The sequence below is a fragment of the Saimiri boliviensis genome, chromosome 12 (genome assembly GCF_048565385.1).
Source record: "Saimiri boliviensis isolate mSaiBol1 chromosome 12, mSaiBol1.pri, whole genome shotgun sequence".
NCBI lineage: Eukaryota > Metazoa > Chordata > Mammalia > Primates > Cebidae > Saimiri > Saimiri boliviensis.
The window spans coordinates 116,419,963-116,432,259 of NC_133460.1; the positions used below are offsets into that span (position 1 = coordinate 116,419,963).

General features: G+C 59.4%; 1 protein-coding gene across 2 annotated transcripts in view; it reads left to right on the top strand.

The window, feature by feature from the left end:
• The window catches only part of INPP5A (inositol polyphosphate-5-phosphatase A), a 220,314-nt gene that overhangs the window by 96,751 nt on the left and 111,266 nt on the right, over positions 1-12,297 (top strand). For both annotated transcript variants that reach the window (XM_003922080.4, XM_074383137.1), the window contains exon 4: positions 2,160-2,247. In XM_003922080.4, coding sequence (XP_003922129.2) covers positions 2,160-2,247 — 88 coding nt within the window. The remainder of the gene's footprint in view (positions 1-2,159; positions 2,248-12,297) is intronic.

Sequence of the window (12,297 nt, forward strand, 5' to 3'; positions counted from 1 at the left end):
GGCAGGGCCCGCCCGGACGGGAGCGGGCCGGGGCTCGGTTCAGAGCCTCACGTGGAGCGTGGCCCCCGCGATGCTGCGTGCCTGTGTGCTTCGTTCCCCGCACCTAACGCTAACGCACGTCGTTACGATTTTTGCTTTACATGGTTTTGTTTTTAAAAAAGAGGAAGAGGCGAGAAAAACGCCCTTGATTTTGACCAGGTCGTGGGTTGATTCCACTGCCCTCTGCCCATTCGTGTGGACTCTGGTTTTTATCTGGCATGGTTCTCCGTCAGCCTGAAGAAGTTTCTTTAACATTTATTTTAGCACAAGTCAGCTGCTGATGAATTTTCTCGGCTTTTGTTTGTCTGAAAAGGTCTTTGTCCTCATTTGTGAAAGATGTGTTTGTTGTGAATAGAATTCGGGCTTGTCGGTGTCTTCCCTCTCACTGCTTTAATGACACCCCCCCATTGTCTTCTGTATTGCGCTGTTGCTGCCGAGAATCTCCCCGTTGCTCCCGCTTCATTTTCTTGTATATAATGTGTCCTTTCCCCGCTGCGAGGTTTGTCTCTAGAGCTGCTTTTCAGCAACCTGATTATTCTGTACTTCGCTTTGATGTTCTGTTTATCTCGCTCGGGCGGTTTGAGCTTCTGCGGTCCGTTTCTTGTTTTGATCGGATTTGGAGAAAGTTTGTCCGTCACTTCTTTCAATGCTGCTGTTCTTTCCCTTCCCTCTCTTCTGTCCTCGGGCTCGGGCTACCTGATGGGACTTGCCTGGTGCTGCCCCACGGCCCCTCAGGCCCTCCTGACCGTTTTCAGCTCGTGCTCCCCGAGTTTCGGTTCGGATCACTTCTGCTGCGGTCTTTTTGAGCCGCCTGGCGCTTTTCTGCTGCAGGTCCTGATTTCCTCTGAAGTCCACGCAGCGGGCTTGTTTATTTCTGACACTGTCTGTCAGCGCCTGGAGGCTCACGTGCAGTCTCCCGTGCTCGCTCCTCCGTCCGTCTCTGCTCTCCTCCGCTCTCCGGTCCCACGTGCAGTCTCCCGTCCTCACTCCTCCGTCCGTCTCTGCTCTCCTCCGCTCTCCGGTCCCGTCTATAATGGCTGTCTCCAGCCTCTCAGCTCAGGCCGTTATTTTTTCCCTCTGGGTCTGTTGCCGTTGACTGCTTTTTCAAAGGATCTGGTCACATTTTGTTGCTGCTCTGCACATCAGGTTGTCTTCGACACAATTCCAGGTGTTGTGAATGTTGTGCTGTTGAGTCTCTTCCTCTGAAGCACGTTGAAGGAGTGTTTGCCGCGGTTAAGCCCCGAGGGGCCCGTGTCAGTCTGTTAATCCATTCTCTTCCTTGCCCTTCTCTACTGGTGTGCTTTTATTTTCCTACACGGGGACGCCCCTTCTTCCTGACACGTGGACTGGCTGAGTCACAGGGTGCTGGTCTCCTTTCTCCCCACCGTCTCGAATGAGCAAGCATGGGTGGGGGGCCCAGACGGGTGGGGCCTCGTCCTCCCGTTCCCGGCTCCAGGGGTGTGTGGCGGCCTCCTGGGCAGCCATGCTTTGTGGAGCCAGTGGTGCGATGATGTCCTTGAGGCTTTCCTGATGATGAAATGTGACCAGGAGGATGAACGGTCAGTGACAATGGCGTGCCCAGAGGTCCTCTCCTTCCTTTATGGTTGCAAGGCCATGGCCACTGTCCCCTCTGGGAGGAGCCAATGGGGACAGAGCTGCTGGGGCTCTGGGATGCATGTGCCCCAGCCTGTGCGCGCTGGTGGCGATTGTTGGGGTGGGGGGGTCCAGTTTCTCTCTTGAGAATAAACGTGAGCTGCCGGGAGACCTCGCCCCAAGAGCTTAGAGTTGCCCTTCCCTTGCATGGGACCTTCTCACTGCTTCTGTCCCTGGGAGTCCTCAGACGCCGGCATCTCACTGCTGGGTGGAGACCAGAGCCTGCGGGCTCGTGAGCTCTCCACATGCTGGGAACTCGAGGTGCAACCAGCTCCTGCTGTGGCTGCCCTTCCCTGCCCTCTGCCTGTCATGGCTGCTGCCCTTCCCTGCCCTCTGCCTGTCATGGGTGGATGGTCTCCCGGTGACGTGCCCCTCATACTGGGGCCCATCCTGATGCCTTGTGGGCCTCTCATGAGGTGGAGGCATCTGCGTGGCTTTTCCTCAGGAACTTCCTTTCTTCCTTCCAGAGAACTATTGTCAAGTGACGCAATGAAAGAATATAACAGGGCTCGAGTCTACCTGGACGAAAACTACAAATCCCAGGAGCACTTCACGGTGAGTCCCTTCCGCTTCCCGGTACAGGGCTCAAGACAGGCTGGCCTTGGCAGGAGCCAGCCCTTCGCCTGTGTAAATGGAGAGGGGGTCAGGGCGCTCCCCGCCCTAAGCCTCGCTCCTGCTGCCCTACCTGGCGCTCCTGCAGCCTGCTTGGTGGTTTGCAGGGTGGTCTGAGCCCAGGGCCGGCCTGGCAGGGAAGGTGGCCTGGCACGCACAGGGTCCTGGGGCTCTGGACTGAGCCCAAGCAGGAGTTGGGGAGTGACAGCCCGGGAGGGGCCCAGGGCCTCAGTGTGTGAGAGAGAGGGAGTCTGGGTTCTGGGTGTGTAGATGGGGGATTAGACAGCAGCTGCAATCTGCTCCGAGAGCCACTGTCCCCAACCACACTGGGCTCCGGCTTGGCCTGGCCCAGCCCTTCCTGAGCCCTGAGGGTCCGGGGCTGGGGCGGTGTCCCACCTCCAGAGAGGCTGTTCGTGGGGTGAGTGCAGGGGAGGGGGACGTAGCCTTTCACAGGGCTGGGAAAGACCTGTCCCAAAGACCTGTGCCTCCTCTGCGGTCCCCATCAGGCAGACACGTGAGATGGTGGCCCTGGCGTATGTGGCAGCCACAGAGACAAAGGTACCAGGTGTCTGGGCAGGGGCCGGAAGCTCCTCAGAGGAAGGGACGCTCTGCAGGATGTAAATAAATTGCGGTTGGCTCAGAGACCCACATCTTAAATTCCGTCTTTACACCCTGGAGCCCTTGTCCTGGGTCTGTCTCCCCGTCTCTGGAGAGGCCCTGGGTCCCCTGGCCTGAGTCCGTCTCCCCCATCTCTAGGGAGGCCCTGGGTCCCCTGGCCTGAGTCCGTCTCCCCCATCTCTAGGGAGGCCCTGGGTCCCCTGGCCTGAGTCCGTCTCCCCCATCTCTAGGGAGGCCCTGGGTCCCCTGGCCTGAGTTCGTCTCCTTGCTTACTGTCCCCAGTGTCACCGTCCCCCAGCCGTGACCCCGCTGCTGTGTGACAGGCCCTCTCCCAGGTGTGCGCCCATGAGCGGCAGTGCTGAGGGTGTCATATTCCACTGCTCCCCTGTCCTGCGGGTGGGACTCTCATTGCTCTTTGGGTTCAAGGGCCATCTCACAAGCTTGGCATTTGGGCGTCTAGTGCCAGTTACTCAGTGTCCCTGTCCCCGAGATGCTCACACAGCTGCCGTGCGTGGCCCCAGCCATAGTGGAGTCTGCACAAACCCCAGGAATCCCGCGTTCGGCCTCGGCCCCTCGTGCTGCTCCCAGCCTCAGGCCTCAGGCCTCCTCCACCCGCACGCAGCGGGTCGCTCCTCGTGCTCTGTGGGGCACACGGAGGCCACAGGGCCCAGTCGAACCACAGCCAAGGCCCTCATCCCCATCTCAGGGCGGAGTGCCTCCTGTCAGCCCTCCGCCCTCTCCCGCCGTGGTCCCTCCTCCCTGCTGGCCTCATCCTCTCGGCTCTGCTGTCCTCTCCCTGAAGAGGCGGCTTCCTGGACCTCTCTCTCTCCTCTGCCATGACCCGACTTCTGCGTTTCCCAAGCGGGGCTTATTCAGATGAAAAAGAAAGCTGAAAAAGCAGCAGGTGAGACATCGCAGAAGAAGAGAGAAGGGAGCTGGACTTGGAGACAGCCGCAGCTGCGACTCACTGTGAAACGGAGGACTGGACAGTCGATAGAGACCACTGTGAAATACCACGTGTCCTGACACACGTGGCGGGAGGCCCAGCAGGAGCGGAAGAGGAAGCAGACGGGGCAGTGCTTACAGAAGCCAAGTCCACGCTGACGAAACTTACAACAGATCCAAATACTGCAACAAGCTTCAAGCCGAATAAACATACCAACGCCTGCCAAAGTCGGATTGCTGAAGGCATTGACGCGAAGGCCTTCCTGGCCACGGTCGTCCTCAGAAGAGTGAGTCTCTGCTCCCCGCCTCTGTGTGCCACCCTGCCGTGAGAGGCTCGTCTGTGGCAGTTCCTGGCCACCTCCTCAGCTCTTCTTGGCTTCCTTTAGATGTAAAGACACAGGTATTTTAAAAGTGAAGGGCGGGAGGAAGACGTACCTTGCTAAACAGTAGTTAGAAGGAAGTAGGAGTGCCTGTATCCTTATCAACGCGACCTCGGAACGAGGGGCCTTGTCAGGGCTGAGGGGCTCCGCCCCCGTGGCGTCTGGGGCTCTCCAGCCAGAGCAGCGGTGGACACAGCCACAGACAGAAGGCGCCTGCGTGCTGGACCCTGGCGAACCACAGCCAAGGCCCTGATCCCCATCTCAGGGTGGAGCAGCCCTCTCAGTCCGCCCAAGCCTGACCAAGGGACCTGGGAGTGCAGTGCGTGCAGGCTGGACGGAGGGACGGCCGTCATTGCCACCAAAACGTCTTTCACTGAAGCCTCAGGAAACCTTCTTCAGACCCCCGAGGGCTGTGACCGCTGTCCACATCTGGCTGTTGTCAGGGTTTTCCAGGTGGGTCCGGAGAGGCCCGTGCTTGGGGGTTCAGGTCCACCCGAGGCCCTGGCTGGCGTGCGCATCCAGGCGTCTACACCCGGCTTCGGGCACAGGCCACGCCAGCCCTGGATGAGCTCGGGCTGTTCTCCCTTCTGGCCCTGGGCGGCTGCGGGAGAGCCGCCACCGCAGCCCGAGTCTGGTTCCAGAAGGACCTCACCTCCGCGTCTGTGGGGCAGAAATGGCACACACGCATTCTTTCACCAAAAGGTGAAAAGGAATTAAATTAGAAGCAAATAAGGATTTATGGAAAAGTCTCAAATATTTGGAAATTGTTTATTAATAATAACACCGAGTCTAATTAGAACATATTTTAAATTATGTGAACCTTATTTAATATTTTAAATTAGCTCGAACCTTCAAAATTTGTGAGATGCCAAAATGGTCTGCACTTGCTGAAGATTGTGTGGCAGTGTTCAGTGAGCGGAGCCAGACCCCAGCTGTAGAAGGAAAGACGCCGTCAGGGGAGCAAGTGCCGGGGCTGGGCTGGGTTCCCCCACCCCAGAAGCCACCGTGCACTGGGTGCCTCAGAGCGCTTGAGAGTGATGGCACGTCAGCCCTTTCCAGTTGAGTCTCTGAGATCTCTGGGGCGCAGGGCACAGGGCAGCTGAGCCGGCCACCCAGAGGCAGCCGTACCGGGTCTTCGGTCCCGAGACTGTTCCTCCGGTCACCCTCACAGCGGGAGTTTCTAGAAAATGGGACAGGATAAGGCTTGGGAGTGGGAGAGGGTCCCATCCTGCTCTCAGGAAAGCGGGGCGTGGTGGGAGCTCCTGGGTCCTCTGCCACCCTTCAGCTCAGTGGGCTCCAGCCCCGGCTTGCCTCTCCAGGCACGGTCCTGAGCGAGGCTTTAGGCCAGGTGGATGGTGGAGGGCAGCCTTGCCTGGCAGGTGGGATGGTCCAGGATGCCCCAGATCCCCAGTCGGGAGCTCAGTGCCAGAACTGGCACCAGGGTGGCCTGTCATCCCTGTCTTGTCGCTGAGTCTGGGCTGGCCAACCCCAGAGCACTGGCCCCTGGGCCACCACTGGCCGCCTCCGTGTCCTGGTCTTTGCTGGGTGGCCTCGGGGTATCTGGGTGGTGGGACCCGACCCTCCCAGGGTCTTGGGCAGAGCTGGACAGCAGTGGCCAGCCAGACAACCACCCTCCTGCCCCAGCCGGATGCCCTCCGGCTGTCAGAGGGAGGAAAATTTAACTTTACAAGATTGATGATATTGGAGCAATATTTTTAGCTGAGTCTGGTTCAAATAATAGGCCATTAATTGAAAAAGGAAATTGAAATGAATTTATCTTGTACATAAATGCTGTCATGGGTATTAATAGGGATCAGAAAATAGTGGCCTGTTCCCAGAAGGCGGTTGAAGCTGAAGCTGTGCCTGGCGCGGGAGCCTGCGGGGGGGACGCGGGGCTTCAGGCAGCCCGCAGATGCCCGTTGCCACCAGGAGATGGCGCCCACGCAGCACCTGCGCGTTTCCTCCCGGAGATGCCCTGAAGGCAGCTTTGGGGCTTACAAAATGATGACATCGGCCCGGCTCAGGCATGTCATCCCAGCACTTCAGGAAGCCAGGATGGGTGGATCACGAGGTCAGGAGTTTGAGACCAGCCTGACCATCACGGTGAAGCCTTGTCTCTACTAAAAATAAAAATTAGCCAAGTGGTGCCTGGGAGGGTAGGCTGCAGTGAGCCGAGATGGCGCCATTGCACTCCAGCCTGGGCAGCACGAGCAAGACTCCATCTCAAAAAAAAGGACTTTTTGTTTGTGTGTTTGTTTGTAAGAACCATAATGCCTGGGCACGGGCGTAACGGGGGGACTCTTCGGGTCTGCACAGAGGCCGAGGAGGCAAACTCGTCTCTGGCCGGCCACTCTCAGGGCAGCGTCGCCTCCCAGGCCTGTTGCCATGGACCAGGTGGCTCCTGCATGTTCTTCGGGAAAGTCAAGCGCGGGAAGTCGGTCCCTTCAGAGGCTGTCGTCTTGTGTATTCTGGCACCAGCACTGAGAGTCCCAGCCCCGTCCTGTTCCTGGGGACATGTCTGAAATGTTCCTCCTCGCACAGATTGACAGCACTGGTGGGGGTGAACTCGAATGGGCCGGGCGGCCGAGGCGAACGCACGTGCCCCAGGGTCCATGGTGCCCGCGCCCTCCTCCCTGCAGTGATCGCCTGGGTGTGCTTGGCATTTGCTTCCTGCTTCCCATGACTTCGTCAGAAAACCAATTCCTACAAAAACAGTTGAGAGAAACCTCAGTTCCAAGGAGGAGGAGGAGGCAGACATCCCGCCCACTGGGAGCCCTTGGGACAGACTGCAGCAGTCCCGCCAGGTGAGACGGGCCTGGCTCAGGACAGAGGGCCCAGGAGGTGCCAGGCTGACACCCAAGCTCTGTGCCCACATGGAGGGTGGGACAGTGACTCGTGCCAGGCTGGAGGATGCCTGAGTGCCGGGTGGTCCGGGTACCTCGTCCCTGGAGTGCCTTCGCCAGAGCCTCTGCTCCTGGCTTCAGCCTGGTGTCTCTACCCCTGGGAACATGTGTCCACCTCCAGCGCTGGAGCTGGGGCTTGGAGGACGCCCCCTGTGGACGTCTCACTACCACGTTGGTACCCAGAGAAGCTTCTCAGCTGCTGCTGGGCGCCCACCCACGTGAGCCTCGACACTGAAGAGGCGCTTGGGCGAGGCTTTCCAGGGCCGCTGAGTGTCTACGGATCCAGAGCTCCAGCAGCACAGAAACCCCGTGTCTCATCAGCCGGGCTCGCGGGAGCCCTGAGAAGTCATCCCTCAGCGCCTGGAGAGCCTGGACTCGGCGAGAGGACGCAGGTCACGGCTTTCCTGTCCAGCTTCAAGAGGACTCTGTGAGGAAGGGGCTGCAGATTTATTTCCGTTGAACTTCACCACAGGAGTGGATCTTGCAGGGTGAGGGGTGGGGGCCCATCGCTGCGCTTTGCGGGGGATCTGACCTACCTGGGAAGCCCAGAGGAGGAATGGGAAGGGGCGCATATTTATCTGAGTGACTTGTCATTTGAGTGACTTTGAGTGACTTTGCGTGGGGCCTGGTAGGGGCCCAGGCCACCCCACTGTCCCATCTTGGCCTGGCAACTTGGCACCCATGGTGCTGGCTTGTCACCGGCCCCTCCTGGAGAGGCTATGTGGGGCTACGGTGGCCTGAGTGTGGGTCCCAGCCTGTGTCCTGGGCTCTAGTCCCACTGAAGCATGCAGCTGGCTGGGCATGGGTCCCACGCAGGCTGGCGGGGCTGGGAAGGCCTGGTGTGGGCACCTGCAGCAGGTTCTTCGAGGCCTCTCAGCACTGACTGTGGCCTCTCAAAGCCTCCAGCACTGACCGTGGCCTTTCAGAGCCTTGGCTGCTTGAGTAGCTTTCCTGCTGGGAGCTGGGAGTGCTGCTGGGGCCCGTACCCAGGACTGTCCTGACCCGGCTGAAAGCCATGGCTTCTGGAGGGAAGGGTGCAAGTGGGGTCAGGGTGCGAGAGGGAAGCCCTCTCTCCATGCGGCCTCCTTCATCCACCCACCTGGAGGAAGTCTGGGGAAACCATGCCTTAACAATGGCCTAAAGTCGGAGCAGAAGGGGTTACCTACCTGCTGATGTAATCGAGACAGCATCAGGAGAGGCTGAGAAGGTGAGGCCTGGTGGACACACTGCTTCCAGGGACACCTCTGCTCCCGCCAGCCATGGCTGCTCAGAGAGCCTGCTCCTCAGAGGGTCCCCCTGCTCAGGAAGGCACCTGCTGCATAGGACCCCAGCTGGAGTCAAGGAATCAGCAGAAGAGGGGGTTGGAGGAGCAGCTGGGGACAGGAGTGGCTGTGTGGGCCACCCCACTTCACCTCTGGCCTGAACCCCTCTGTGGCCACACAGCAGACAGGAGGGGCTGGGGATGCAGTCGCCCTGCCATGCCAGGTGGACCACCCTGGAGAGCACCAAATGGGTTGCCCCTTGCTTCTGCGATGATTTTTCACCTGCAAGGCCTGGAGACAGTTTGCAGGGCCCAGGGCGGTGCAGACCCTTGCCTCTCCACAGCTGCCCAGCTGGCCCAGAGGCATGTGCCCCTTCGCTGTGCAGCAGGGCTCTGCAGCCTGGGCACTCAGCCCAGGTGGTGCGTGTGAGGGTCTGTGGGACCCCATGTGCCAGGAGTCGCTGGGCAGACAGCAGCTACAGGGCCGTGTGCGGACTTGGGCCGCCTGAGCCTGGGTCCGGATGACCTAGATGGCCCGGGGCAGCAATGAGCCAAGGCGGTGAGAGAGAGAGTGGAGTCCGAGCTGGTGGAGGAGGGAATCTTTGTGGAGTGGCCCCGTAGGCAGGACGGCCCTGTGCACTTGCTAAGCCTTGCCAAGCCACGCCGCCTGCTCACTTGAGGCTCCTGGACTGGGAGCAGAACTGTTGGCCCACAAGGCCTTCCGGGCAGGACGGCCACAGCTCCTAGCCGCTGGTCACCGACCCCCAGTGCTGCCTTTGCTCCTCAGAGGGCAGGTGTCTGCTGGAGCCATGAGTGACCTGACGCGTGGCCATGGTGGACTCTGCTTGTGCCTTGGTGGCTTCTAGGCTTTCCAGGCGCCCAGACCTCCTGCACAGCAGGGCCTGCCTCCCCCGAGTGCGGTCTGTGGAGAGCGAAGTGGGGCGTGGCCCCTCGCAGGTGCTGGTCACGGCAGCTCACAGCCCCCACCCCAGCTCTGGAGTATGTGAGAGGCAGGCTCTTGGCACGGCCCCCAGGCAGTGGCCCAGGTGCTCTCGGGGTGAGGGTGTCCCAGTACCCAGCAGTGCCCCAGGAATGGGAGGCCCGCTCCTTCTGGCGAGAGGCCCTGCTTTCCCTGTCCCTCCTGCTCTGTGAGCGCCCCCTTCCCCTCTCTGCTGTCCTGAATAAGACTTTAGGGGGAATTTATGGAAAACTGATGGAGTTTACGGATGTTCTTTGATCCAGGAAAAGGGAAGGAAAGGGAAATGCGTTTATGATGAGAGCACTCCTCTGGGAAGCTCATCTGCCCTCGGGCTCCAGCCCAGCCCTGGGGCTCGCCCCTCCTCACCTGCCTGAGACAAGATGGGCATGATGAAGTGAGAGGGGGCGAGATTGGTTTTCTGAGGGCACCGGGCCCTTCGTGCTCCGCTAAATCACGGCTGTCTGCTCCTCGGGCAGGTAATGACCTGCTCCCCGGCCCCGGCACCTGCAGCCCCGCGGGACGCAATGATGTGCGGCCGGGCCTGCAGTGAAGGTGAAACTGTCGTATCGATCTTTTTAGCACTAAAATATGAGCCACTTTACTCCGCTCCCCGCTGCTGTGATGTGAAAAATAATAACTCGGATCCAAATTAAAAATATTGATCTCGGGAAGGTGTTGAAAGTAAATAAACACCTTCCGAAGTTTTCGGGTCTGCCGAGAAATGGTATTCAGCAATAAATGTGTCAGAATCCAGGGTTCTCCATCTGTTTTTTCTTTGAATTGATTTTTCATTATTTACTTCCTAAAAGTGTTGGAATTCGGTCCTCCACTGTGAAATCCCAGTGTTTGGGCAAATTATTTCTTTGGGGCTTATGAGGTGCTCCTAATCCACTCCCTCATTGATTGATTGATTTTTGACTCAATAAGCTTGCAGTCCTCCTGCTTTATTTAGGACTTCCATCATAATTTTTTGTACATTTAGGCTTGACTTTTTTATTTCCCTCTAACAGATGAGCTGACGCTGGGCGATCAAACGGGGAAAACAATTGCCACGAGGTTAATTTCGTGGCGGCTACTCGCATTCTAAGGAGTCGGGGCGTTTCCTGCCTGTAGGCTGGGCCTTGGGGTGCAGCCTTGACGCCTGTTGGTCTGTTTACCCACAGGGCTGAGTCTGTTGGCCTCCTGTGTCTGTGGTGGTGTGTGGGCATGGATGCCCTAGGGCCCCTGGGCTCCAGGGAGGCTGGGTTGTATGTTGTGCGGGTTGTACGTCTCTTGAGAAGCTTTCCTTTTGGAAGGTCAGCGAGACTGCCAAGGCCGCCAAGGCCGCTGGCTGCTCCCTGTGGCTCCGTGTGTCCGGCATGAGGGTGGAAGGTGCGGGGGCTGTGGCACCTTGAAAAGACAGGCGCCACCCGTGTCTGCGCTTCTCATGGGCGCTCAGAGGTTGCCTGGGAGCTCGTCCTGCCATCACCTGGAGTCTGCGCTCATGCTGCCCACCATCCACCACGGAAGCTGCCAGCCGCCGTGGCGATGACCTGGGCCTTGGGGATGAGCGGCCTAGAGGCCCAGGCAGGTCCCTGGCTCTGTGGGCGCCACTCCCCACGCTGGCATCCTCCACACCTCCGGGCAGATGCAGAGGGGGTTCGCATTGAGGCCTGGGGCTGAGGAAGCAGGAAGTCCCATCAGGAGCTGAGGCAATGGGAAAGGTGCCTTACAGAGAGCAGCCTTGGAAGAGTCCAGAACTGGAGAGGCAGAGAGCTGCTGTGGGTCCATAGCTCAGGGGCTGGTCCTGGCCATCTGGCCTTGGGACCATGGGCAGACGGATTCCCTACCTCTGGGTGAGGTGGGAGTGGAGCCTAACTCCACACTGCCCTCTTGGAGTTAGGAACATGGGGGAACATGTACACGAACACACAGTGAGGAAGTGCTGGCCACATGAGGTCCACGTGGGTACGTTCGTGGACGCTGGTCTGGAGGTGATGCTGTCTAAACTGAGGGTGAAGGATAACCGTGCCCAGGTTATCCAGTGTTCCATTTCAGACAGTGGACCCCACGGGATGGCAGCCCGTCTGCTCGGCATGCCCTGGCCCAGCTGCTGCACGTCCACGTGTATGCTGCACTGGGTGCTGTGGCTGCTGCACACCGTCCGCTGCAGAGGAGGCCTCTGCGTGCAGGCCCACAACGAGGGCCAGGTCAGGAGAAGACCTTGGTCTGCCCACACGGCAGACCTTGCCTGCCCCTGACTGGGCCCTCCACCCTCACCCCACCTGGCTCTGTCCCGAATCGGGTCTGCACGGCTTCATGGCTGCCTGTACTGGGAGGTGGAGCACGGAGAGGGACAGCCAGACGTGCACGGCAGGACCCGCCCTGTCAGCGGGGCTCCAGAAACGTGCAGCTCCTGACACATGACACATGATGCACAACACGGGACGTGGCATATGCCCTGTGACGCGGCACATGACATGCGACACAGCGCCTTCTCATGCTCCCCCGCGGGACACACGGTGCACTCTCACCTCCTCCGCAGGACATGCGGCGCACTCTGACGCTCCTCTGCGGGACACACGGCGCACTCTCACCTCCGCGGGACACACTGTGCACTCTCACCTCCTCCGCGGGACACACGGCGCACTCTCACCTCCTCCACGGGACACGCGGCGCACTCTGACGCTCCTCCGTGGGACACACGGCGTGTTCTCACACACTGCTGACACATGACACATGGCATGTTCTCACAGTGCAGACACACAGCACCTTCTCATGCTCCACTGACGCACAACACACAGCATGTTCTCACACAGGGTGTTCTTATGCTCCACCCATGCGACACGCAGTGTCTTCTCTCACTCTGCCCTCGTGGAGTTAGGGACACGGGGAAACATGTACACGAACACATGTGAGGAAGTGTGG